Consider the following 27,249-nt stretch of genomic DNA (forward strand, 5'->3'; position numbering starts at 1 on the left):
CACAGGACATTTTACCATCATCGTTATTATCAACATTATTATTAACATCACTAGTATTCATTATTTTTGAACAGACAGTAGTTCATAAAATCCCAGTAGTAAATAAGTACCACACATGCAGTGACTACAAGGAATTTAAATGAAATCACTGATTAAACTCTTCAGGTATCCTTAAATATAAAATGTAATCCCAAAATATAGCTGTACGTGTTCTTTGTACATGTGCCATTAGAAGTGTATTCTTCTACCACACAACACTCATATGTAAACAATATTTACATTTATGAACATTACACACGAATCATAATTTACCACAAATGAATTCTCTATGATTATTTACTAATCAGGATCTTACTTGCACAAAATAAAAAGTGTTCTTCCAAGACTTTGAGGACAATTACTAGGTTAGCTTGACCTAGATGGAAACTTTGTATAAGTCCAAATCATGAAATGCCCTGACTTGTAGGAAAATTGATGGTGAAAAGGCCTGGTCCAACATGTCAAAACTATTGGATGGGACCTATTGGATTGACCAGGAGTGGATCAGATCAAAAACATTATATGCGTCAGTGACCTAAGACAGATCGAGGCCTGAGAACAACACAACAACTTGTGTGAATATGCAGCATTATGACCAGCAACTGGACTGTTAAAAAAGCACAAAAACATTGATGCGGGAACTGATCATTTCAAAACACCTGAAAGAAAACAAATATATAGAAAACAAGCAAGTAGTATTAATGTCTTACCAACTGACATGTTGAGGGTGTTACCCTGGACATCCCAGATCTGACGAGCTGAAAAGGTACAGTTCAATCGTTTTGAGCAACAAAACCAAAGAAAATCAAACACAATAATTGTGCTTTGTGATGGTCTGTTGGGGAAGTATGAATGTGGTCATACTCATAGTCAGTTGGTCATGGAAGGTTGCTGTTCATGAAGTTTGATTGCTCAAAGGAGTGCCTGTACTGTGTAGAAAAACAAATCCAGAAAAATACAGTCTGTTTTGGCAAACAGAAGAAAAGAATTAAAATGAGAAGCTAAAAGTAACAAAAACCAGTAACAAGAGAACAGCAGTGTTGTTCTCAAACTCTAAGGACAAAAAGTCAGTTGGACCTGGACTGAATATGTGTGAGTCTAAATGTACTACATGAACATGTAGCTACAAGACTGTTCAGTCAGGGGACATCCTTTATGACAAAACGGTAACTTAAAGACGGTACAAAACTGTCGAACAATCAACTGGCCTAGCAGGGGTCAGATCAAATATCAGGGGTGGGACTCTCTTGTGATGAAAAAGGAGGAAATCCCCCTTTTTTAGGGGGGTTCGGGGGCATGCTCCCCCAATTTTTTTTTAAATAGTACATTAAAATCTGTGCAATCTGGTGCATTCTGAGACTAAAATTCAACTCGTTTGGATCAGGTAAATAAGACATTCTCCTCACTCCCCCCCCCCCCCCCCCCCAACCAAACTTAAAAAACCCACTTTCACACAACAATGGTAACATTGTAATGGTGCATATTTACGTAATGAACCATGTATCCATAATCCAATACTGGCAATAGTATGATCCAAGTGACGCCCCAATGCATTGAAGCTCAAAATGACTATTAGTTATCAGGAGTTTTCAGTCAGCACAATTTAACTCTCAAGCCTCTAGTGTTCTGTTCCATCTTCACTTCTCTCCAAATCATTCACTCAACAAGTTATGATACTGTGATGAAATGGGACGCGGAAAAATAGATTACTCCAGCGGAATTCGTAAGTTGTATCCGCAGAAATCCGCGGATTCGCGGAAAAGTCCCACCCCTGAAATATGCATCAGATCACAAAAGTATGTGTCAGCAGAAGTACATTAATTATAAGTCGTTAATGACCATTGCATGCAGTCGACGCATGGTGATACATTATAGCCCATTGGGCTTTTTCCAAAAGCAGATGTTACAAAAATAGAATGGTCGTTCGATCTGGGAAATCCAGACCTGGGAACCCCTGTTTTGCACTTCGAGTATTCTTAAACAAACTTGGTGTATTTTCAGAAAAATGAGCGTACTCCACACAGCGTTTGAACATCCATGATTCAAACATGCCTCACGCGCGTCCGTCACACCGTTAATTAAGTTTACCTATACATTTAAAACAAATGCTTTTTTCAATGTTGACTGACAAAAACTGTATATGGTCAGGAATCTGTCAAGGTGTCCAAATGCAAAAATCCTGTTCTGGATACTTTTATTACTTTGTATTTTATTCTGTTTTTAAATGACTACAATATAAACAATACAGTTATGAAGTATTCCTCATGCAGATTCTATCCATACCAAATTTATGTCTGTCAGTCGTCTGGATGCTGAGAAAATTAACTTTGTTCAAGAAAAAAAGCACCTTTTTGGGCACACAAGGCGTTACGCGAAACGCATGGTACATTGGGCATTGAATAACCAAGTTACTGATAAGGGTATCATCTCAATCTAATTTTTAATAGGTCCAGAAATGGATGGAGAAACATATGTTAGATTAATGAAAGTTTGATCTGAACATAGGTTTTGGATTTTGAACGTTCTTTTTTAGCTGGTCAGTACGTTACATTTGGTGTAAATAATCATGAAAAAAGGGAAACTATCTTAAAAAAATGTTTCTGGTCAAACTTACTTAAAAATCATTGCAGAGGAAAGTCATTAGGTAGGATGATTGTATTTTTTTTTTAAATTGAGCGAAAAAGTTGTGTTTGATGTAATTTAATTGTACTTCTAAGTTAAGAATATGTGTTTGGTGTAAATGAAATTGTATCTACTTGCCCAAACAAGTTTAGTCACAGTCTTTAAATAATGCCATAATACACAAAAGTGTGTGTTTTCTTATACCTCAGACACCTGGTAGTTAAACTATGGTCACAGGATTCCTAGTGCTTGCACCTGGCTTGTAGAGAGACTTAAGTGAGGCCATCTGACAAGGGTGTAAATGTAACGTACATACTGAGAATACTTGAAAATGACAATGAATTTGTTTTAGAGACAGAAGATAACTTATCAGTGCTTAAGAACAACCAGCAAGACCAAACCTTTGTTTCAACATGAAAACAAGCACACTGAATGACAACATTTACCTCAGAAGGACCACTGTTGGGACATTTTGGTGTAAATGTAACATACATCACCTTGGTTTTTTTACTGAGACCACATGCAGCACATAATAATGCTAAAAACAGCACATAACAGTCTGTTGAGGGTTTATGAGCTAAATAAAAGAGAAATTACCCTTCAAATGGACCTGCAGATCTTCGGAGCCTTCTGTATGTTACTTTACACCATCCTTTTGTGTAAAGATGTACACACAACCAAAAAGGCACAACCATTAATGTAACCCTTTATTTTGACTTGAGACAGGTAGCTTAGAACAAACAAGTTAGAAATACTGTTTAACTGATGTGAGCATAGCCCATTAAATGTAAATTCAGTACCTTGTACTTGCTGTTTGGTGTAAAGTAACGTACAGATCATGGGTAAAATTAACATTTGGTACTGTAGTGGAGTACCAACCTGACTATTCTATCGTGAAAAGGATTTGTTATGATTTCTTGTTTGTAACTCAAAAAACTGCAGACCAAAATAGTGTAAAAATATTTAAAGAGGGTGATTTGATAATAATTTCTACACCGCTGACCGTGCTTTTTTCAAATTAAGTACTAACCTGATGATTGAGGTTAAGGTTTGCAAAACAAATGACATGAAAATTTACAGGAACCTTTTCTGCACTTCCATAGAGAATTTCATTGTTTTAAAAACAGTGTAAATAGGTAAATGTTGAATTGTAACTTTGATTCTGGGCTTTGGTGTAAAGTAACTAACGGATAAATGATTTTGCTTATATTGAGACAGGAGAAACTTTTTCAAGTGTTGCTTTAGTACAGATCAACTCTACATTCAGCCACCAAGCCATTGGATAGTGAAACAGTTGCCTAAAGCTGAACCTAAGAAAATGACAGCACCTTGAAATTATGTTATGGTGTAAATGTAACATACAGTCATTTGTGCTTTATCTGCAAATATTTGATAAACCGAACACTTGACTGGAAAATAAAATGCTGCAATTGAAGGACAGGAATACCGAGATGTTTATTCATGTAAATTTAAAGGAGGTTTAAAAAAGTCTAAAAATTGTAACACTTTTTGGACTCCTTGACAGATTCTTGGCCATATAATCATGTGACAAAATACTGGATCGGCTTCGGGATGGGCGTGTGAAGAAAAGTTGTCTTGGTCTAAATTTAGATCAGGTAGATCACCACATCATGCACAAAAACACAGTCACTAGCAAACTATGTCAGACGTCATCATGAGTTTGTGTAAAAACAAAATGGAGGCCGGAATCACTCAGTTGAATCGAACTCCGACCAAACACCACGTAATAACTAGGTTAAGTTATGCACTCGCGTGAACAAGAAACTGTCGAGCTTCACAGATGTCGTCCTTGGGTAGTTTTGGGTTTGTTTTACTACCATAGGAGGATTTTTGAATTGTAAATGCACTCAGCTGCAACAAAAACGCAAAACGAAGGCTGTGAGCTGCACTGTGCCTTTAACATTAAAAGCAAAATAATGTCACAATCAAAACAGGACATAATCATAATCTCTTTGTGCTACTAAATCCTACATTGCTCTGATTTCATGTTAGATTGGATGTTACTGTGTTTAATACATCTGTATATATTATATTTATAAATATATACATTTACTTTCAGCTTTTTTCTTTCCCTTGTTTTTTTTACGGTATTTTTATTTGTTATTTTGATTAATAAACATTATCTGAATCTAGTAAATACTTACAGCCACCTGCAAAGATGGAATGAAGACAGTAGAGGATGATGGCCACACATGTCACAAAGAACAGAAAACGTTTTACACCTGTAAAGAAACAAAAACACACATTTGAACTTTGCAACAACCCCATTTTTACTCACTGTTTGTCCTTAAATTTAAAATAAACAAACAAACAAACAACAAAAATGGAATAAAAAAACAACTCACCAGCACAAACTTTTTTGGACTTAATTAGAATATATCACATCCGCAGTGCCTCAATATTTTCTCACGAATGATATAGCTGCTGCTTATAATACGAATGCAAAATAGATTTAAACCTATGCTCCACTGGATGTGTGGATGGTTAACACTTGATTCGCCAGTTGGTTGCTTGGTTGGTTTACTAGTTTGAAAACAAAAATACAGAAAAAGTAATACATGCTCTGTAAAAAAAACCGTTACCCTTATCAGCAAATTAACTTATATATACCTCCAAATTTTTTGACCAGCAATCTCCTCAAGGCACGGAACATCTTGGACTCTTCTGAAGACTTGTAATGTTGTCCAAAGTGGTCAGCTTGCATGCGGTTCATCCACAATAAGATGCATTCATGCCAGAGGCATGGTCACAGCTAGGCAAATCATGGCAGTTGGAGATCATGCACGCACTGCTGTTGCTATGTTGAAGCCTCTTGTGCAGACTGAAACCTGCACGGTAAATAAGATCTGATATCACATCAGTTATAAAGGTGAAGATTAATGCTGTTTGACAACTGACACTTTAAGACCATTCTGCAGACTGAAACATGAGATGCATTGACAACTAAAATATTATTATAATTAAACAAACAGTCTTTTCTAACAAATATTTATTTCTAATTATCAAGAGTCCAAAGAATCCCGGGCACTATACGCAAAGAGAAAAAACAGTCGTGCTGTACATTTTTGGCATGCATCTGTTATGTATTAGAATCATACAGTCCATAAGATACAAGAGGCGAAGCCTTAAAGGCTCACGTAAGAAATCAACAAACAGTAACGCAAACTCAATCACTCCGTCACACATACACACACACAGTAAGCATAGGTGACACGGTGCAAGAGTGCGAGACACTAGATCTAGATCTGTCTGTCTCAGTGTAGCCTACTTACGGGGACACGACTGCCAGATGGCCAGATCGACACTGCGCTTTCGACAGCGCTTCCTCGCGCAGACACTGGAAACACGCTGTGCAGATTAACCTGTAGGAAATCTCCTTTGGTATCTTCTTTATCTAATTTTCTGGAGCTACAAAACCGAACAATGTGAAATCGTCTTCTCTGAATGGCGAACTGCAGCTCGGTGATAACTGTATCTATACCACAATCCTTCACGCGATCTGACCTAACCTTGACCCCTGACCTGGTCTACATACCACACAGGACACAAACCAGTCACCTGTTTTTACCCCCCCCAAAACCCCCCACCACCCGTTTTCTTTGGATACACACTTTAACTACATACGTGCCGACGAAATGTTCATCATTGCTTCAATACTTTGAAGCTGTTGCTTGAATAATAACCAGGTAAAATGGAAAATTTCCTAAATAAATTATCATTTAATTAATATACTTACCCGAATCACATTAGCATTGAGTCACCTGAGATGCTTATCACTGAAAAACGCTTACCCGGCTAAAGAATTTAAAGGGAAGCAACCCCATCACCAAAACGAAAGTGAAAGTAGCTTTGGTAATGGGCCAGTACACCGGGAGTTACCTCCCATACGGGTGTATGCCACGTCACTTCCTCTAGGAACACGTGCCTATTATCATACGGCTTTAAAAAATCTTAAAACCATAAGCGGGGCAGGTGGGAGGGAATACAGTATGTGATTCGGGTAAGTATATTAATTAAATGATAATTTATTTAGGAAATTTTCCATTTAATATCATATTCTTACTCCGAATCACATTAGCAGATAACATCAACAAGGCGGTGGGCTAGAAATGAATCAAAACTCACCATCAAGTTCTGGACAGGAACTGGCCTGCTGCTATGAGCGCTGGAAGGCCTCTGGAGCCATCCTGTCGAAGAGCTGTGACGTCCCGAAGATAAAAGTTTATGAAAACATCTTCGGAACGCCAATACGCAGTTGTCAGCACCTCCTCTAGACGTCTGGAGCGCAGAACTGCCAGAGAGGATGCCCACGCCCTCGTCTCATGGGCTCGGGCCGAGTCAAGTGGCAAGGAGGGCATAAACCCCCCCCCCTCTTTGTGCGCCTCCACTCATAAGCCTGCTTGATGAGCGAGGACACCCACCGGGCCAACGTTACCTTCGACAAATCTTTCTCGCGCCTAGTAAGGAGAGAGATAAACAAGAACTTCTGAGAACTAGACCGAATCGGCTGAGTCCGGGCTAAGTACAGACGAAGTGCCCTCACAGGGCAATTGACCGAATCGGGGTCACCCGGGGCCAACGCGCTGGTCAGAGCCTTAACTCTAACCAGCGGAGAGGCCTGCCCCGGAGACTGATTCTTGGCCAGGAAATCAGGCCGGAAACGCAAAGATGCGGAACCGTCCGGCTCAAAGGAGATATCTCCAGGCTGACCCGACAGGGCGTGGACCTCGCTACCCCGTCGGGCCGTAGCCAACAAAAGGAGAAACAGCGCTTTGCGAGTGACATTGAACAGACTGGCCTCGCTTAAAGGCTCAAAATCCGCAGAACGAAGGAATTCCAGGATTAAAAACAAGTCCCACTTGGGAGCGGGCAAACGAGCTTTAGCTTCCTTAAGAGCAGCCCCTTTAATGACTGCAGCTATAACGCCCCCGACTCGAACAGAACGACCAATCTGCTGAAGAGTCGCCGAGATAGCGGAGCGCCGGACCCTCAACGAGGAGACGCCCTGTGAAGACATGAAAGAGAGGTGGTTAGCGACCTGAATAGAGCGCGGAGCCACCGAACTCACCCCTCTAGCTGAACACCAGGCAGTCCATGCCTTCCAGTGGGAAGCATAAACTGAAGAGGTGGACGCTCTATGCGAGCGAGCCACCAAGTCCAGAGTCAAAGACGACGCCCCAGAGCGCTTCAGCGAGTCCCGAACAACTTCCACACGTGAAGCTTCAGAAGACTGGGCTCCTCGTGTGGAATGCCTGTTCGGGGCTGCACTAGTTCCCCTCGCACGAGTGCGAGAGGAATGGGGGGCCCTTGGGCAAGCCGAAGAAGATCTGGAAACCAGACCTGCGACGGCCACAGAGGAGCGACCAGAAGAAGAAGGGCCGGCTCCTCCATCTCCGCTTTCCGGATTACTCGGCTGAGTAACGGAAAGGGAGGAGTCTGAAGATCTGTATGTGCCCCCCAACCCTCCCTGGACGCATCTGTAAAGAGGTCCAGGTCGGGGAGGGGCACGACGATCGGAACACCTCTGCAGACCCACTCCGTGTGCAACCACGGAAGGGTCGCAGACTGGAACCATCCCTGCAAAGGGATGAGGGCGTCCCAGTCCACCAGAGGAGAGTCCACAAACGGCTTCAGCGCGAACTGAAGCGGACATTTGTGGACCCGGCCCAGTGAAACCAGAAGAGCCATAGACTCCATCTGCCCCAAGATGGAGGCGAGCGAGCGGATGGAAGCCATCAGGAGAGGTAAAGTGGAGCGAATCTGAGCTTGGAGCTTGTCCACCCTTCTCTGAGAAGGCTGGACAGTCCAAGCGACCGTGTCGAAAGACATCCCCAGATAAGTGAATGTCTGTGACGGGGTCAGCTCCGACTTTACCCGGTTGATCGAGAACCCCAACCAGTTGGATTCTCGAAGAACCGTCAGGGTATCCTGCGAACAGCCGCTCTGGGACTGGTTCATGATGAGCCAGTCGTCCAGATAAGCCCGCAGACGGATACCCTGGGACCTCACCAGTGCACAGACCTGTCTCACCACCATGGTGAAAATCCACGGTGCGAGAGACAGCCCGAAAGGGAGTGCGCGAAACTGGTAGATCTGATCTCCCCACCGGAAACGAAGCCATTTCCGGTCGGTCGGATGCATAAGAATGTGAAAGTATGCGACCGTGAGATCGATCGAGGTCACCCAGTCTCCTGGGCGGAGAGAGTCTCGGACAGAGGCTGGCGTCTCCATCTTGAATTTTATCTCCATCAAGAAAGTATTGAGGAGAGATAAATCCAACACGGGACGCCATCCTCCTGATGCTTTGGGAACAGCGACCAGACGCCCGTAAAATCCCAGGGAGCTGTGGACCCGAACTCTCTCCACCGCGCCCTTCTGCTCCAGGGAGGCAATTTCCGACTGCAAGACGGAACGTGCTTCCTGCGAGAAGGGGGGCTTGAACCGCGGAGGCACTCGGGTAAGAGGCGCCTTTTCCTCCCGCCAGAGTAGACGGAAGCCCGAACTCACCACTCCCACAATCCATTGGCTGTCTACTACCGACATCCAACGAGAAAGTGCCCGGGAGGGGCCTCCCGCCATCACCAAGGTGGAGGGCGGGAGGGAGGTGAGATCGGGAGCGCTTCATTGGGGGAGTGGCTTACTTCCAGAGCCGCCACGCCCCCTCCCCGATGCCGTCCTCTTCTTCCCACCACGAGCGGCCGGCGAAGCCTGCCGCTTCTGAGCTGGCTTGGGGTTAGACGATGTCTGAGCCTGCTTCTGTTTAGAAGGCTGAGACTGTTTCACCCCCTTCAGAGTGTAGTCAAGGAACTGACTGTCCTTGTTTGACTGAATCTCCTTCTGTCTGGCATCCAGTGCCAGCGGACAGAAGAGAGACTCCTCTGAGACCGGGGAGACTCTCAAGGTCTCCCTAGTAGCCAGCTCCGTGAATTGGGACTGCGAGAGGAAGAGATCCCTCCTGCAGAGTACCGCTTGGGTGTACTGCAGGGAGGAAAGACGCAATTGTTCCTCATTGACCTTGGCCAATGCGGTCAAAAGCGCAGAGACATCGTCCGCATTCTGTTCTTCACTGAGAGTGAAAGGAACTAGCGAATCGGTCAATGCCCGAGACAGAGCCCGAACGAGAGTCTCCGCAATGGAGGACAGTTCGATCTGCCGACGTCCAACCTCCTCAGCAGAGAGGAGGGAAGCCTCGGAAACCGGCAAAACCGAATCACGCTTGATCGGTTTAGTCAGAAGAGGCAGCAATTCCCGGGAAACCGGAAGGGTAGCCCTAGGGAGTGCAAAAGACGCCAGCCAATTCTGGCTCTGATTGGGCATGCCAAGCTTCCTATTGGCCGTAGGCACGAAGGAAGAGGCTTGGGCAGCTGAAGCCACCCACTGCTGAGCTGATTCCGGAACTGGACCAAAAGGAAGCAGTAACGGAACAGGCACTGGCCGAATACCACTCCCCGCATGTGCTGGACGAACCAGTGAATGCGAAAGTTGGTAAGCCACTGACGGAGACTCGGCGAACCGGAAGGAAGAAACATCCTCCTGTGCCGGCCGGAAGTCCGCCATGGCAGAAGGAACGAATGATGCGGAAGAGTCCGCAGCCACCACCCCTTCAGGAAAATAACGAGACGTTACTTCCGCCGCGACGTCAAGAACAGACTTGAGCTTCGACGGAAACACGCCCCGCGACTCCTCGCTGACCACTGATGGAGCATCAGAATAGTCACACGTGGAACCATGACCGAAGTCACCAGTTCCGGAAGCAGAAGCATGCCCTGGCAAACCGGAAACCGGAAAAGCCTGAGCACTAACGTCATCCTGCCGCCCAAAACCCTGTGAAGGTAAAGGGTAAGCAGGACGACCATCCGCAAAAACCGGAGCTGGATGAGCTGACGTCACTCCCCCGACTGAGTGGAGTGATGCCTGCTCAAGCCTAGGCGCTTGAAAGCCGGAAGGCGCACGCTGTAATCCACTATCTGGTATCCGGAAGGAACCACCAGAAGAGGAAGAAGCGTTTCCGGCCGAAACCGGAAGTGTAGTCAACGGAACCGCAAAATGCGGAAGTGAAGACTGCACTGGTTGACTTCGCGATCCGGAAGGACCGGAAGTCAGTGAATACTCCATCCTGCCGCGACCGCCGTAGCGTGCCGGAGCGGACGGATCATCACTTCCGGCAAGTGCCGGAAATGCGGCAGTCGAAACCGACTGCCGCCGCTGTTCGAACAAGTCCGGGGCCTCGTAGGTTATCGCCGGAAATGAAAGATCAGCAAGGTATCGGTCGTGACCCGATGCGAAAGAGCTGTCCCCCGAAGGAGAACGTCCAGGCGCCTCACGAGGGCTATCGGACCAGCTCTGCTTACCAACCGACGCTGAAGAGGGAGGACGCTGCTCCAAGCCGGAAGTGGAGGACAAAGACACGGAAGCCAGTGCCCGGACGTCACTGCCAGATGCCGGAAACGCCGAACTGCTGGCGACGGAACGCTGAAATTCTGCCTGCACCAAGCTGCGGATTTCTGGAACCAGTGACTTTAACAGAGAGGAAACCAACGCACCTTGTCCAGGTGCTAACAAAGAAGACGAAGTCTCCGATGTAGAGACAGGTGCAGAAGTAACAGTAGCGCTAGGCGCCGCAAAAGAAGCAGAAGTAGTAACAGCGCTAGGCGCCGAAATTGGTACAGCCAACAAAGTGTTACGCTCTTGGTCTGTAACAAGTAACGTTGCTTTGGAAGAGGAAGACTTAGCCTTAATTTTCCCCTTGGGGTCCGACTTGCCACGGCGCTTGTCTGAATCGGACATGTTGACAACAACACGTGGCAACGCGAAAAAATTTACTGAAACATAAGTCTAAACGACTGGAAAATTCAGTAAACACACGCACTAATGCGTTAACAAAATACTATAGCTAAACTTGCCCCACAAGCAGAGGCACGGAGAGCTACAAACAAAGTCACACGAGCTAGAAAACTAACTCACACAACAAAATGGCGACACGCAAGACACTGACACAAACGTCAACAACACGTGGCAAAGTAAAAAGATTTACTGAAACGTAAGTCAAAACGACTGAAAACACAGTAAACACACACGCTTACGCGTCAACAAAATACTAAAGCTACACTTGCCCAAACAGAAAGAGGGCACGCAGAGCTACTAGCAAAGTCACACGAGTTAGCTAACTAACTCACACAACAAAATGGCGAAACACGCAAGTCACTGACACACAAGTCCGTAAAAAACGGACAACGTACGGTAACGAAACAGCGCAAACAACCAACAACAAACGGGAACGAGCTCACCAAACTGTAGGCAAGGCGAGCAGACAAGCTGGGTAACGTGGCCGGCGGGTGTCACTCAAACACACAAGGTCAGCCACAGAGCGTCAAAAAGTGAACCGTCCTCTCCGAGGTGAAAAAGACGTATGATAATAGGCACGTGTTCCTAGAGGAAGTGACGTGGCATACACCCGTATGGGAGGTAACTCCCGGTGTACTGGCCCATTACCAAAGCTACTTTCACTTTCGTTTTGGTGATGGGGTTGCTTCCCTTTAAATTCTTTAGCCGGGTAAGCGTTTTTCAGTGATAAGCATCTCAGGTGACTCAATGCTAATGTGATTCGGAGTAAGAATATGATATTAAATTAGTATTTCGGTGTTCAGTCAAATGTTAAAGTTTCTACCACAGACATACGCACGCACAGACAGACAAAAGTTAGCATCGCATAGGCTACACTTATGTGAGCCAGAAATTTACATCAAGTGCCAATGGTTAACCGTCCATCCCTCTAGTCCATCACAAGAATATGGTCTATGTAAATGACGTTATAAGGAGACAGTCATAGACTATAGCCAGCACTATCTATAGTTTCCCACTCTTTTCTTACTTTGCATTCCATCTCCAAGCACTAGGATGCCAATCCTTCCTTCCTCTAGTGTACTTAAAATAATTCTCCATCACATATATATATATCAAGAATGCAGCTTTAGCATTAGTTCTTAATTGTGTTGTGTGTTACGACTGAGTTGAAATTAATTATAATCCATGCAAGAACATATAAATATCAGCTAGCTCATTTAAAATGAAGGTTATGCTCTCGACCCCGGCCCGGCATGTTTAAGTTTTTAACCATAGTTAAAGCCTGGAAAGAGTATATGGTATGTGATAGTGATACATGCAAGATATAAATTATATCTAACTATAGTATAACTAAATAAAATTTCATGTCTTGTCCTTTTCGGTTTCTCATGAAAATGAAATTATCAATAAATTTATGCTAAACGAACAAGGCTGCTTAAAGATCCTTGTCTACATTTTTATACCGAAATCGCCATTTGACCATTAAAATGCAGAGTCTATTATCTACAAATATCAACAATACACCCCCTTTCGATCAGGAAAGACGAAGCCAGTGTCGCCGTTTGAAAATTCATTGTAGTATTCCAGCGTAGTACTCATAGTAGGATATCCTTATTTGGAAAATGCCAAGCGCAAAACTCCTCTCAAATCCCGTGCATTTCGTGTGTTAAAAAAAAAGCGTGGACAGCGCTCCAGTGTCAAACTGTTGCTGCACTTGTTTGGGCGTGGCTATAAGCATAGTGACATGAATTTGATTGGTCAGTATTTTTAGGCAAAGCACATGTTCTCAGCAAACAGAAAACAAAATATTGGAAGCGTGAGTCACGCTACCCAAAAATAAAATCTTTTTTTACAATACATATATTTTTTTTCTATAATTTTTTTCCCCATGGTTCATTCATCAGTTGACATAATTTTGTATCGAAATCTAACCATAAGTTTATTGAAAAAAAGCAAAAATGTAGACGACCACCTTTAAATGCTAACAGTAAAGGAAGGATCTGTACTATGTATTTGTTGAAAATATGAATAAAGTAGTTAAGTGCAACGCCAAGGCACTGCATACCCCCAGCGAAGAACAAATCTCTCTCTCTCTCTCTCTCTCTCTCTCTCTCTCTCTCTCTCTCTCTCTCTCTCTCACACACACACACACACACACAAACATGCAAAAAACCCATACACACACAAACTCAGTCACACACACACACATCATTCATGCACGCAAAGCACACACTCACACGCACATAGTCAGACAGACACCAACACGCCCTCACATAAATTAACACACACACGCATGCACACACACGCACACACACACTCTTATAGTATACACACACACACTCTCACACACACACACAAACACCATTCGTGCACACAAAACACACACTCCCATTGACAAACAGGCACTGAGACAGACACAAACACCGCACTCTCTCTTGTTCTCTCTCGCTCTCTTTATTCTCTCTCTAACACACTATACACACACATACACGCACACACACACACACATTTGTGCACACAAACATGCAATTGCAAACACACACACACGCTACGTGTGCGAGAGAAAAGCCCAAGAGAGGGGATGACGTCATGATGCATTGACATAAAAACATCGTATCGTCGTCTACTTGCTGTAGTCTCGGAAATTCTACCCCAACAAAGCGGCCCTGGGTGGCGTTGGATCAAAAATCGAAGAAATGATCGGCACCCACCGTATTTTAGTAATAGTAATGAGTATTAGTATGTTCACAATTTTTCGTGAACTTCCATCCTCAACTGTAGCCTGAGTTAATTAGGGCACAAAGATTCCTTCTTTGTCATGTATTATTGGCATGAACATTTCTCAAGTCGATTACAATATAGCGTTCGTGGGATACCTTGAACTTCGCTGGGATAACTATTTACTTATTATACAACCATTGTGAAACTCACTGAAAGTGAAAGTCGATCATGAAAGCTGCATGTACCCTGACAGTGACAGGGCATGTGTTTTTTTCCTACTCATACTCATAGTCATACCCACTCAGTTTTGAACTTCAAGATCACTTGATAACAAAAGGAACGGTCGCTTTCGGCTAACACGCAGCTCCTGTACGTCTCAAACGGGAGATGCTCTGTACCAGCAACACTGACCACAGGCAGAAGGTATCGTCCACTGAACTACTACTATGCACAGAAGTCTTTCTGTGATAGTAGTAGTCCAGTGGACGATACCTTCCGCCTGTGCACTGACACACGTTTGTAAAATTTTATCATTTATGTCAGCACTTGACTTTACTGCCTTACTGGTCCCACCAAAATCAAAGAAAAGTAACCCATCAAGAAATCAAGGGAAACAATATTAGAAGCTCTGGACGAAGAGCAACATGAGCCATCCAACTGCGCGATCTATTTACTGATCTTGGAGGGGAAAAACTCAAACAAACCTGACAAATGACAGTTTCATGCGGCTGGAACAGACGATCGTTTCCGGTGTCGCGCGCCTGATTCTACTGCGCAAGTCAGGTGAACTCGCGTGGATCAAGGCCAGGCGAAAGACTCAGAGATGAGTGGAACAGTTATTGACAGATTAGCTATAATTGTCTCTTCCTGAACAATGTGAATTTTTGTCGGTGTCTCAGGAGCGTTGGACGTTTGCTGATTCAACCGACAATGACTGTGAACTTGCCCAGCGAGTTCCACAAATTCTGTGGTCATTCGAATCGTCTGGGACAAATTTTTGAGGAGACCAGAAAGTGTTTTGAAGACATCAACTTCTCAGGAAACTTCGACGGCAGTAAGTTTGCTACGCTCTGCTGTGTTCAATTTGCCAGCTTTTTTGTTAGATGTTAAAGTTAGGGGGGAAGGTTTGATGTCGTTTGCAAAAGAGAGATATGTCACATTGTAGAGTGTGCTAAGTATGTGATGTCGGAACAGTTGAAACTAAGTAAAGCTAAAGGCTAAACTGTCTTACTCTCAGTAATCATTATTGAGACTGTATCTTTGAAGATTGGTAGGTTTAGTGTCAGGTCATTGAACAAGCACATGAAAGAGGGTGTCAGTATCGTTGTTATTGCATATTTTCTGGGAAAAACGATGTGCAGATTAAAAGGTGGTATACCTGCGATGTCAGGTATTACTAATATATATTGTCATCATTTTCACGAGTTTTCATTCACAAGCACCTGGGAAATAAATCTCATGTTCCCCGGGGAATAAATCCCCGGTTACCATAGTTGCAGGAAGCCCTATTACATGGATAATCAAAAGCAAACCCAATAGAAACGCTCGAGGATTCTTCGGCTCTTTTCATTGGCGTTTCCCCAGACCTAAAGTAACAGACGACAAGACACTGCTTTGCAAAGTTCCAAAAACCAACTGGCAAACTGGCAAAAGTAAACAAAAAACCAAAACTACTTCAATAAATTCGTCACAAACAAATGAAACCTACCGATATGTTATGTCTTCTTACAAAGTCACGGAGTGCTTGTATAGATCTGTGTTTCGATACACAGACGTTCGGAGAAACACGAACGTCAAGTTCAAGTAAAACGACACCTGACACACACATTTTGACCCGTGCACAAGACGTTGTTTCGATAAACGAAGCACAAGTAAGAAACAATAATAAAAGCAAAGAAAATAGCAACACGATATGCAAACATCTAACAAAGCCGAGCAAGCAGAATGACAGGTCTAATGAAAAACAAAGAGGTACCGAGTCGGAAACAAGATCGCGATTCTTTCCTTCGCTGCACGACGCAAATCTTCTGTGACCTTTGACCAAACGTAGCTTCCACATTCGATCACCGTGCTCAGCTTAATATTTACAACAGAAAGCCGAGGGGGTGGAATACCGAGATGAACCTACAGAAATGTGCATCCTCAAACCTGACATATTCATCCCAACTCATTTAATGAACTCAAAAACACAGAAAGTTGCTTTCACACGCCATCTTTGATTGCCAGTGGTTATCAAACCGGGACCCGTGTGGTTATCAGCACGGTACCCGTGTTTCAAAGCATATGGCTCCCTGGGTTGATTGTGCACTTATTTTCTCACTACCAAAATGATGACAAAAACGATGTTTGATGGTTTGTTGACAGACCAGCTTTTTTGTCGGTCCTCGGGGGGGCATATCGACTTTTGTTTGAACATATTTATTGACCGCGGCCTTCGGCCTTGGTCAATAAATATGAAACAAAAGACGATATGCTCCCCCTCGGACAGACAAAAAAGCTGGTCTGTCAACAACCCATCAAACATCTTATACTGTCAAGGTAGACCCCTCATGAGAGGCCACCTAATTAATGATTTATTAACAAATATTATTAGTAAGACAAACATTGTTTAAACATGTATAAAAGAATTCTTTTATCATCAAGACAAAGTCAGTGTAGTTCGAAGAAGCTATTATGGGAGCCTGGATCAGTGGATGCATACATGTATGTCAAGGGAGTTCGGTGACTGAGTTGACTGGTGTCTGTAAGATGCAGCTCTTTTGATGATGGGGGAATCGCTAGGGTAGCGAAAACGTTACAACTTTGCCCTTTTTAAGATAATGGTCGACGGAGAGTTAATGTTTGCTGTACGTGCTAGTGTAGATTGAGTATACTGCTCACATAAACGTTCCTCCGCGGCAGCTATAGGGCTGCTATCACATCAAATGAGCTGCATCTTACAGAAGGGCCCCGATGGCTCAATGGTGGAATATTCTCTGGAACTGCATGGTGTGCGGTTTACGCCATTCAACTTTCAAGTGATCTGTATATATATATATATATATGTCATTTAATGTTGTTAAATGCAACTGCGATTGTGTTCCATTAACTTTTTAATTTACTTAAAGCTATATAATATATTGCTGTTTTAGTCAAAGATGTCACCATTCAGTAATTTTAACCTCCTGTGTGAGGTAAGAGTGCCCCCGGGCTTTAAATGTCATGCACTGGACTTGAATGGTTTGAATTTTTTTTTTAAACAATAACAGTGAACATTTTTAATTTTCATCAACATAATATCTCATGTTTGCCTTCAAGGCATGTTATTCTTGTACTGGTTTATATAAGATGGTTGAACTCATTTTCATAAAATATTTATGATAAGTATATTAAATTATATATAATAATACATGTAGTTTTAATATGTGTGTGTTAACCGGCACGGTTGGCCTAGTGGTAAGGCGTCCGTCCCGTGATCGGGAGGTCGTGGGTTCGAACCCCGGCCGGGTCATAGACTCATACCTAAGACTTTAAAATTGGCAATCTAGTGGCTGCTCCGCCTGGCGTCTGGCATTATGGGGTTATAGTGCTAGGACTGGTTGGTCCGGTGTCAGAATAATGTGACTGGGTGAGACATGAAGCCTGTGCTGCGACTTCTGTCTTGTGTGTGGCGCACGTTATATATATATGTCAAAGCAGCACCGCCCTGATATGGCCCTTCCAGGCCTGTTTACCCTTACGATTTTGGCGTAATTTATTACGATTTTCTGCAAAAAATACGCCATTCTGCTATCCGTGTCAAGACTACGATTTTCATAAATAACAAAAAAAATAAATTAATTCACATGTTTGGCATTGTTTTTTTCAATGGCAAAATGGAGTGAAAAAGCACAGGACTGACCAGAGATCATGTCTGTCTGATGAGATGCTGGAGAGCCTTCTAGTGGTGAAGTCTCGCCCTCACTCATTCGGCAAGCGCAAGTACAGTAGAGAAGCGCTTGACACACTGAAAAAGGCCTACTACGAGCAAAAGAAAAAGAATCAGTGATGTGATCTTCTTTGAAATTATGATGACTACAAAAACTGTGTTTTGTTTGTGAATGATGGATATGTGTGCATGATTGCGTTTCGCAGACACAGTTGTCATGTGCGTTGTAATTGGCGGCGAAGGCTGGATGATTACTATTTTTGTGCCAGGATTACTATTTTTGGGGCTGAGCATTACTCCAAAACACTTATGGGGGTAAACAGGTCTGCGGCCTTCGTGGTCGGCTGGGAGTTAAGCAAACAAACAAACAAATATGTGTGTGTTTGTTCTACACGTATGCTGAAAGTGAAACTATATGTTGTGATACATTGTAATTTGTATTGCAAAATATAATTGTACATTTTGCAGCTCAAATAATCACTGCGGAGTTACTGAAGGAGGAGGAAGCAGAGATTGTGCAGATCATCGAGCGACCACCCACCATTGTGGTCTTTGGACAAAATCCGTACACCAAGTCACGCATCATCAATGAGCTCTTCGGCAAAACGGTTCTTCCGGCCTTGGAAGACGAAGCTTCGGCGCTCACTAGGTTACGCATGGTGCGATTCAAGCATGGGGATACAGCGACTGCAAGCTTGAGTTTGGGAGAAGACTATGACCTTCTGGATACTCTGGAGGCAGACAATGGTCCTTGGCATACGATCCCGTTGCGAGATCTGGTGATTTCTGACAACGACACCCCAGGATCGAGGGGAGATAACGCCAGGGGCCTGGCATGTCTAGAAGTGACACAGAACCACCCTCTGTTGCGTTATGGCGCTAACGTGGTGGTGTCACCCTCGGGTCCGGAAGAAATGACTGAGGAGATTGTCTTGAAGTGCATCGGTCAGGTTCCGTCCATTCTGGTGTATGGCTTTGCTACTGATCAGCTGAATGATAAGGTGGGTTTATGTCTTTTTTTTTCAAGGGTTGTTTCATTGTGAAAATTATTAACAGCTGGTAGCTAGGATCATCCAGCACATGATGGTTTATACTTTTCTGATTTTTGAGAGAAACATGATTTATGATAATTGTCAACCCAAAATTTGAATTTTTCGTGAATTAATTTCATTATCAAAATCAGGGTTATTATAGTAGGTTTGTGGGTTTATGATTGTGAATACCAATTAGTTAAATAAACTGATCAGTCTGAGTGAAACCTATAGCCAGGCTTGCATACCTTTCATTCACAGTCATTTTCTATGACAGGGCTTAATTTCAAAACTTGATCTGCTCTCGTGTATTGTGCAACAAAAATAACAAATCAACAGCTCACAATTACAAAACAGCTTTTGCAAATTATTAAGAAGATTGCCTTGCCAGAGAGGTTCTTGATTCTGAGATAAGTTAATCATCTCTATCATAAGCGTTTGTCTGTCTCAGTGTCTGTCTACAAATGTACTTAAAAGTTAAAAGACCACTGGGTCGAAGTACCGCAAATCTCTGCTTTAAAAATGTAACGTGTTTTTTTCCCATAAATGAAACAATCAAATTAATAACCTATCATTCTTGGTTTTTTATTCAGATGTTTCTGACATTTTAACATGCAATTAAATGTCCTGCGCAGTGTTTATTAATACTTTTCTCAGTAACAATTTAAAAACAAATCTGTGTTGATTGTCATTTTGTATCATTTTTGGTTTATTTAATTGGTGTTCCTGATAATGCATTTTAAATTATGAAGAATTTTTATGAACGTTCCTGTACTGATATATATATTGATTAAAGGAATATATATTGCCATGCTTAATTATGTACACATAAAGCTTACTTTGAATGCTAGCGTGACCATACCGCTGCCTGTGATGCAGTACCTGTTATTATTAGCTGGTAGGAGAAAATCTTATGTGAAAATTAAAGTCTTAAAAGAGAGAAAAGGTTGGGGGGGTGTCTTAAGGGGTTCCAATGTATACATCGGGAGATGAACGCTATACTGATCAAAAGCGTACCATTCCTAAGTAATTTAACTCACTGTGTATAACACGCACACACACGTACGCGCAAACACACACATACACAATAAAGATCAAACTCTTGTTGTCCATACACACACACACGCCACACACACATACTTACTCACACACACACACACACACACCAGACACACACAAGTGCATGCACACACCAATTATATCCCTCCAACCTCCACAGACCACAACCCCACCCCAACATACACACACACACTAGTATTAGAATATTTTCCGAACCTTTTTATTGTTACTTTCTATTTTATTCTCTTTTTTTCACCATTTGTCTAGAATTTGAACCCTGACTATAGACCTTTTAGTGCCTTGCTCATGTGAAACAGATATTTCTGACCGGGCTACCCGAATTCATGGTTAACTTTTAAGCATACAGCCTTTGTTGTCTGAGTTTGCATAACATGTGAGCCAAGTACATGTATGCAGTCATCTCAATCAACCTCCAACACTTATAATCACTGGTTCAGATGCACACATCAGCATTGTGTTTTATAGTAATACAGGTACCGAACAGACTGTGCATAGTACATACATCTGATGCTATTATTCTAATCTTAAATTATTATGAGTTGACTATTTGCGCCTCAATATTTTATTTATGTTATTGCGTTTTATGTTGTATGCAATTGCTGTGATACACCACACCTTAGTTTCTCGTCTTGAGATAATAAAGTGGTCTATGTCTATGTCTATACAGCGCTTTTTCATATTAAAAATGTGGGAATTAATAGTCACTTTCATTGACAATATAGGGCAGTCTGTTTCATGCTTTTCAATGGGTGATTATAACTATAAGTATAAGAGAATGTGCTGTCAAGCATGAAGTCTTAGTACTCTCCATTGACAACGACACTTGCCCACTTACTTCAGTCGTTGACCTACATCTTACCCATAGTGACTACATCGGCAGTATCAGAAACATGAATTTGTAAAAGGCCAATGAAAGCTGCATATATATCATCTTACAGCCGTGTAAAACAGCTATTTGTGCTGAGCATGCATGGCCTGAATGATTAGATCGTACTGTAGACTTTGTCAGTACACATGAAAATGTGCCATATCATGCATGAAACCAGCTAACAGTCGATCACTCTGAAAGTGACACAGGCACTTGCATGCCTAAATAGATTCTGACCTGTATCTTTCTTACACATAATTTATTCATGTATGAAACAGCTCTATTAATTTGTATAGGGCCCACCCACTCTCAGCATGAGAAATCATAACTTCAGCTGAGCTAGTACGTACAAAACATATTCAACAGTAGCAGATAACCACAAATATCAATTGACGCATGAAATGGGTAGAATACTGAGTTAAGATAAATGGAGTGTCGGTCTATACAGTTTTTACATTACGTTTTTCTTTATAGGTACTGTATTACAATTATTACTGTTACAACTACAATTATACCACGTAAAATGTGAATTTGCAAACAAAAGACTGACTCTGTTTTTAAATCACTGTTTAACTAATCACCCTGCATCTACTACATGGTGGCAACAGAGTTAACTTAATGTAATATTATTATGAATATTTTTAAGATGAAAAAGTTTCATGAAAACATTTTTAGTAAACCTGGGTCATAACCTCTGTAATTTACCGCGTGCAGTCTCCACTTTAAGACTGACCTCCTTTAAAAAAGAAAGAATGGATTGCCTCAGTAATGCTGTCATTAATTTGTCACTTGACATCATTCTTGTTGTTGTTGTTTGTTTTCTTCTTCGCCGTCTTAACTTTCATTCGATCTCCATCACTGTGAATTTTCTTTTGCACCTTATTCTGGCAAGTTATTACTGTGGGTAATTTTAATAAGTCGAGAATAGCCCAGCAGTACATCTCACATAGATATTGTGTGCTGTTGAAAAGTACTTAAATTGGTTGCTGACTCATACTGTAGGCGACACAGAGCTCTGTTTTTATCAACACGTTATTATTGTTCCTGATGAGAACTACGGTTATTATTGTTCCTGATGAGAACTACGGCTATAATATATATTATATATATATATATGTATATGTACTACGTAGATTTATCAGCATGCAGCTCTGGGGTATAGATAAAGCTATCTTTTTCAATTTCATGCTGACATATACTGTGACTCTGATTCAGAATGGAGTGTGGTAGTGATGGAGCGTTCAACTTCAAACCACGTCAGGTTATTATACTACAGTAGCCCCTTTTTGAAAACCCCGGATTTAAGACCACCCGGGCCCCTCCCTTTTTTTTAAGACCCTAGCTGCTTTCACGGACCCTTTGTTTAGATTTAACCTCTGTACAATTACCCCTGTTTAAAACTCTCTCCTTTTTAAAGACGTGATTTTCTTAGATTTTTTGAGGTTTTAAATGAGACTCTGAGAGGTACCACTATTGCATGTGTACTTATAGCGGTAAATATAGGCTCTACTGCACTGTCACTTAGCATTAAAGTGAACGATACAATTTTTATCAGCACTAACACAGTAACAGATGAAACCACGTACAACCTCTGTGAAAACATATCCATGGGCCAGTTATCAGGATTTATGTCAATTTTAGTGTGAGCCAAGCTCAGGCCAGCTATCTAGAGTGTATGATAAAAAAAAATGCATGAAGGATATTGACCCTCATTACATCTGCTACATGGCTGTTTGTTCAGCTTATTCTAAAATATACTTAGTTGTACTTGTAGTCTGACAGTTCGGAGTAGCTGAACTAATTTTCAGAGTAGCTGAACTAATTTACACATCATTGCATGCTTGCATTCACCACAGAAATTATAATAGTTCACTGACCAGTTACTGATTTAGTGGAACCCCCTTTTTTTATGACCTCCAAAGAAAAGATTATCAGGGTTTTTGGAAAAGAGAGAGAATAAAACCGAGGTATATGAGATTTACAGAGATTTTGAACTGTACTTGCATTCAACACAGAAAGATACACTGCAGTTCACTGATCTAAGTATAGGGGCAATTCAAATGCCAGAATAGTCTTTTAGTTTACTGATAGTTAGTACTTTTTTGCACAAGAGAAAATATAAAAGTACTAGATGAATACCCGCTTCGCCCGGTAGCCGGCTTCGCCGGGAAGAAGTAGAGCCGAATACCCGGCTTAAGCCGGGTGAGTGGCGCACCGTACGCGATTGACGCCACACGAAGGAAAACTTCTAAAAATAGTAACGGGAATATGGATTGAGCGTTGTGGACAGTGACCTTCTAAAAATAGTAACGGGAATATGGATTGACGTCACACGAAGGAAGGGAGATAAACGCAAAACACTGGAGAAGATAAGGAAGAGTTACTGGGAATGGATCTGGGAAGATGAACAGAAAAACCAAAATCGGTTCAGCGTTGCGCGCTGAGAGCACGTGTGGAAAATTCTCATCGACCAGGTTGTGTCCGGGGTCTACCTGAATATGCCCACCAAATTTGAAGCAGATCCATCGAGAACTTTGGTCGTGCATCGCGAACACACACACACACACACACACACACACACACACACACACACACACAGACACACAGACAGACAGACAGACACAAGTCGTATATATTACTAGAATGAATACCCGCTTCGCCGGGTAGCCGGCTTCGCCGGGAAGAAGAACTTAGAGCCGTACGCCGGCTCCGAACAATGGACCCGCCAAGCTTAGGTCCCTCCCAGATTCGTGGAATGGGAACAGCACGAAAATGATTCAGTGGCCATAATGCCATTCCTGACCATATCGAGTCCCATCCTTGTCGACGAATGTAACCGTGTTAATCACCTTTGGAGGCGAACTCCACTCAAACAGGACTGAGCAAGTTAGAGCTTATCTCTAAGCCCTTTTGAACTGTTATGGCTTCTCAAAGGAAGGTCAGTACATAAAATTACACAAAAGCCGCCAGACCACATCACAAACAGAACTGAACAATGCACAGGTGTTCCTCACATAGACACACACACACACACACACACACACACACACACACACACACACACACACACACACACAAACACAGAGAAGCCGTATCTATAGAGAGATAGATGACAGTGTATTTTTCGCGTGGCTATAAATTGATTCGACCTTTGCACTTTTACAGTGAGGATAATTTACGGGTCCAATTTACGTTCTGGACACTGCGGTGACCTTCTAAAAATAGTAACAGAACGGGGAATATCCGAAGATGCCCCCTTCATACAAAAGTGCACCATACGAAGGAAGGGAGGTAAACGCTGAAAACATGGAGAAGATGAGAAGATAAGGAAGAGTTACTTATAATGGTGAAATGAACACAAAAACCAAATTCGGTTCAGCGCTGCGCGCTGAGAGCACGTGTTGAAATATCTCATCGATGATATTGTGTCCGGGGTGTAGCTGAATACGGTGTCCAAATTTGAAAAAGATCCACCGAGAACTTTGGCTTTGGTGTGTCGGTATGGGGGCCCGGGTAGCTGAGGTGGAATCAAAATCGGTTCAGCGCTGCGCGCTGAGAGCACGTATTGAAATATCTCATCGACCAGATTTTGTGCAGGGTGTATCTGAATATGGACACCAAATTTGAAGCAGATCCATCGAGAACTTTGGCCGTGCATGGCGATCAATCACACACACACACACACACACACACAGACACAAGTCGTATATATATAGATACATATAGATGTCACTTGTCAGCCATACAAAATTGTAGTGTTTTTTACATTTAGTCAAGTTTTGATTTAATGTTTACTAAAGGAGGGGGTCTAACTAAGCGTCTGGCCAAGAGTAGGAAAAGAAAGGCAAATATTATAGTACTAGACTGACTCAGTGACTTATAAGTGCAGGCATGATTGACTCAGCCTCTTGAGTTTATTGAAATGACGTTATGTGAGCGAATTTTGAATGAGGTTGATCAACACATACATACACTGTCTCACAATATGTATAAAATGCATTTGGATGGATGTGGACATGCAACTGGGAATCAAAATGGGAAGGAGCTGGCATGCATGGTCAGAGGTAGGGGTAGAACCAGGAATAAAAAAGATTGTCTGAGTCACTGAGACAGATCAACTAGCAGTCAGAGACTGAGACAGACCAGACACCTATGAGAGTCTTGGTGTTTTATCATACATGTATTTTGTTACGGTCATGTGGCTCGGCAACTTATTCTGTCATTTGTTCATGGATTCAGAGTTGAATATCCATTTATAAATTTATGCATTCCTTAATCATTCAATCTTTCACAATTTCTTTCTTGTTCTACTCTGTACCCAGCCCATTCTTCTCTCCTAGTTTTGCTGGTTTTTCTTGACATTTAATTCTTGTCAGTGTTGTTGAAGATATATCAAGATAATGATTATGAGATCATTCCAGGAGTTTAAGAAACAGTATAGAAGTCAGTATTTTCACAGGGACTAGCTTATACAACGTAATATATATATAGAATCATGAAGGTCACTCAGCATTGTATTATACATGACTGTGCAGAATTATGAAATCTACTGGTCATCTTTCCTGTTTTACACAATGATTAAGCACACACAGGAATGTTGGATAAGGGTCACCATAGAAAAAGCCCGGTAGACTGTCAATGGGAGTTTTTCATCGTGCATGCTTTATTTTTCCAGGGTTAATGGATCAAGCGCCAAATTTCCCCATTGTCTGTCTTATATTTTTTTCCTTAAGATTACTGATTAGTGGAAACTGGAAAAGGTTTTATGGTTCAGGGTTTCCCTAATCCTACTTTTTTTAAGTGGGGGCCTTAGATTTTAAATGCCATATCTGATAGATTGTGCATATAAACCATGAAACTGACACTGACAGCGATATCAAATTTTTGTTCAGGATGTGCAAGACTTGGGAGAGATAGGCAAGGTGTCCAGTTTCCAGGCCATGTGCTTCGTCAGAGTGCCTCCCCCTGGTTCACGCACCATAGACACCGACCCACCGGATGGCGCTCCAGAGGCAGTACCCACTGGTCGAGGAGGAGGCTGGGGGGAGGGGGCTACCCAGACAAAAACTCAAACCTCAAAAACTCAGGATGGCGAAAGTTCCGTCGATGGCGCAACAGCCTCTTATACTAGCTTCCCCACAGAAATACACGCTCCGTCAGTAGACCTTCATCATCAGCTCTGTCGCGTAGGTTACCTCCCTGGATCAGAGTACGAAGCACAAATCCGACGCGCTCTAACACCCAACGTTGTCTCTGTGGAGAGCGTCTTCATCGAACGCTTCCACGAGTTCTTGCCGTCTTTCTCCAAGTTTGCTCGCCAGACTTTTCAGAGCTACTTGGTGAACGCAGCCACCGTACTGAACAACTCTCACACCAGGTGCCTCAAGATGTTTATTCTGTCGGCTTTTGACATGGCACGAGACATGCTCATTACACCCAAGAAGTTGGACTTTGCGAGGGAGAAGGAAGACGAGTTGTACAAGTCGCTCTTGGCTATTGCCGTTTCCAAGATCAACGAGATCAAGGACCTCATCTCGGAAACTATCGTGGACATCACCGAGGATTTGAAGGAAAACGCTGCGGAATTTAACTTTAGTGAGCTTGGTGAGTGTTGTGGGATGATAAATATGGTACTATTAATGATGGAATAGCTTATATAATTGACTTCATCTTCATCTTCCTTCGTCACTCAAAGCAGTTGACTTACATGCAGAGCCAGGAAAAGGAATTTAATGTAAATCATATTTTTCTGAAATTGTTCAAGACATTTTTGGCATTATGTCAACTCACTTATGTGCAGCACTAGACATTATTGTTATAGTTTACTGTTATGGTACAGTATGGTTATAACCCCGGCGAAACGGTCAAGAACAATTCTAGAACCATTCAAGAAACGTTCATGAATATTCATGAATTTATATTCTAGAAGTTTCTTGAATTATTCATAAAGATTAAATGAGAATTCTTGAATTTTAACTAGAATATTTCGATGTTTTGGTAAGGAATATTCTTGAAAAAGGACTTGAATAATTCTAGAATATTCTTGCCTACTTGAAGAATATTCCTAACATTATTCTAGAATATTCCTGACAATATTCTAGAATATTCCTAACAAT

The 27,249-nt window shown here is 42.4% G+C and overlaps 2 protein-coding genes across 5 annotated transcripts in view; one reads left to right on the top strand and one right to left on the bottom strand.

The window, feature by feature from the left end:
* Positions 1-15,040, bottom strand: part of LOC138964342 (protein O-linked-mannose beta-1,2-N-acetylglucosaminyltransferase 1-like) — a 70,576-nt gene extending 55,536 nt beyond the window's left edge. For all 4 annotated transcript variants that reach the window (XM_070336267.1, XM_070336266.1, XM_070336265.1 and 1 more), the window contains exons 1-4: positions 14,952-15,040; positions 5,293-5,510; positions 4,827-4,904; positions 750-797 (exon numbers count right to left, since the gene is read on the bottom strand). In XM_070336267.1, coding sequence (XP_070192368.1) covers positions 750-797; positions 4,827-4,904; positions 5,293-5,395 — 229 coding nt within the window. In that variant the 5' untranslated portion in view covers positions 5,396-5,510; positions 14,952-15,040. The remainder of the gene's footprint in view (positions 1-749; positions 798-4,826; positions 4,905-5,292; positions 5,511-14,951) is intronic.
* An 18-nt stretch (positions 15,041-15,058) lies between these two features.
* LOC138964341 (dual serine/threonine and tyrosine protein kinase-like) overlaps positions 15,059-27,249 on the top strand; it is a 37,781-nt gene continuing 25,590 nt past the window's right edge. The window contains exons 1-3 of the mRNA XM_070336262.1: positions 15,059-15,301; positions 18,623-19,155; positions 26,026-26,737. Of these exons, the coding sequence (XP_070192363.1) occupies positions 15,178-15,301; positions 18,623-19,155; positions 26,026-26,737 (1,369 nt within the window). The 5' untranslated portion in view covers positions 15,059-15,177. The remainder of the gene's footprint in view (positions 15,302-18,622; positions 19,156-26,025; positions 26,738-27,249) is intronic.

This window comes from Littorina saxatilis, linkage group LG4 (assembly GCF_037325665.1).
Source record: "Littorina saxatilis isolate snail1 linkage group LG4, US_GU_Lsax_2.0, whole genome shotgun sequence".
NCBI classification, from domain to species: domain Eukaryota; kingdom Metazoa; phylum Mollusca; class Gastropoda; order Littorinimorpha; family Littorinidae; genus Littorina; species Littorina saxatilis.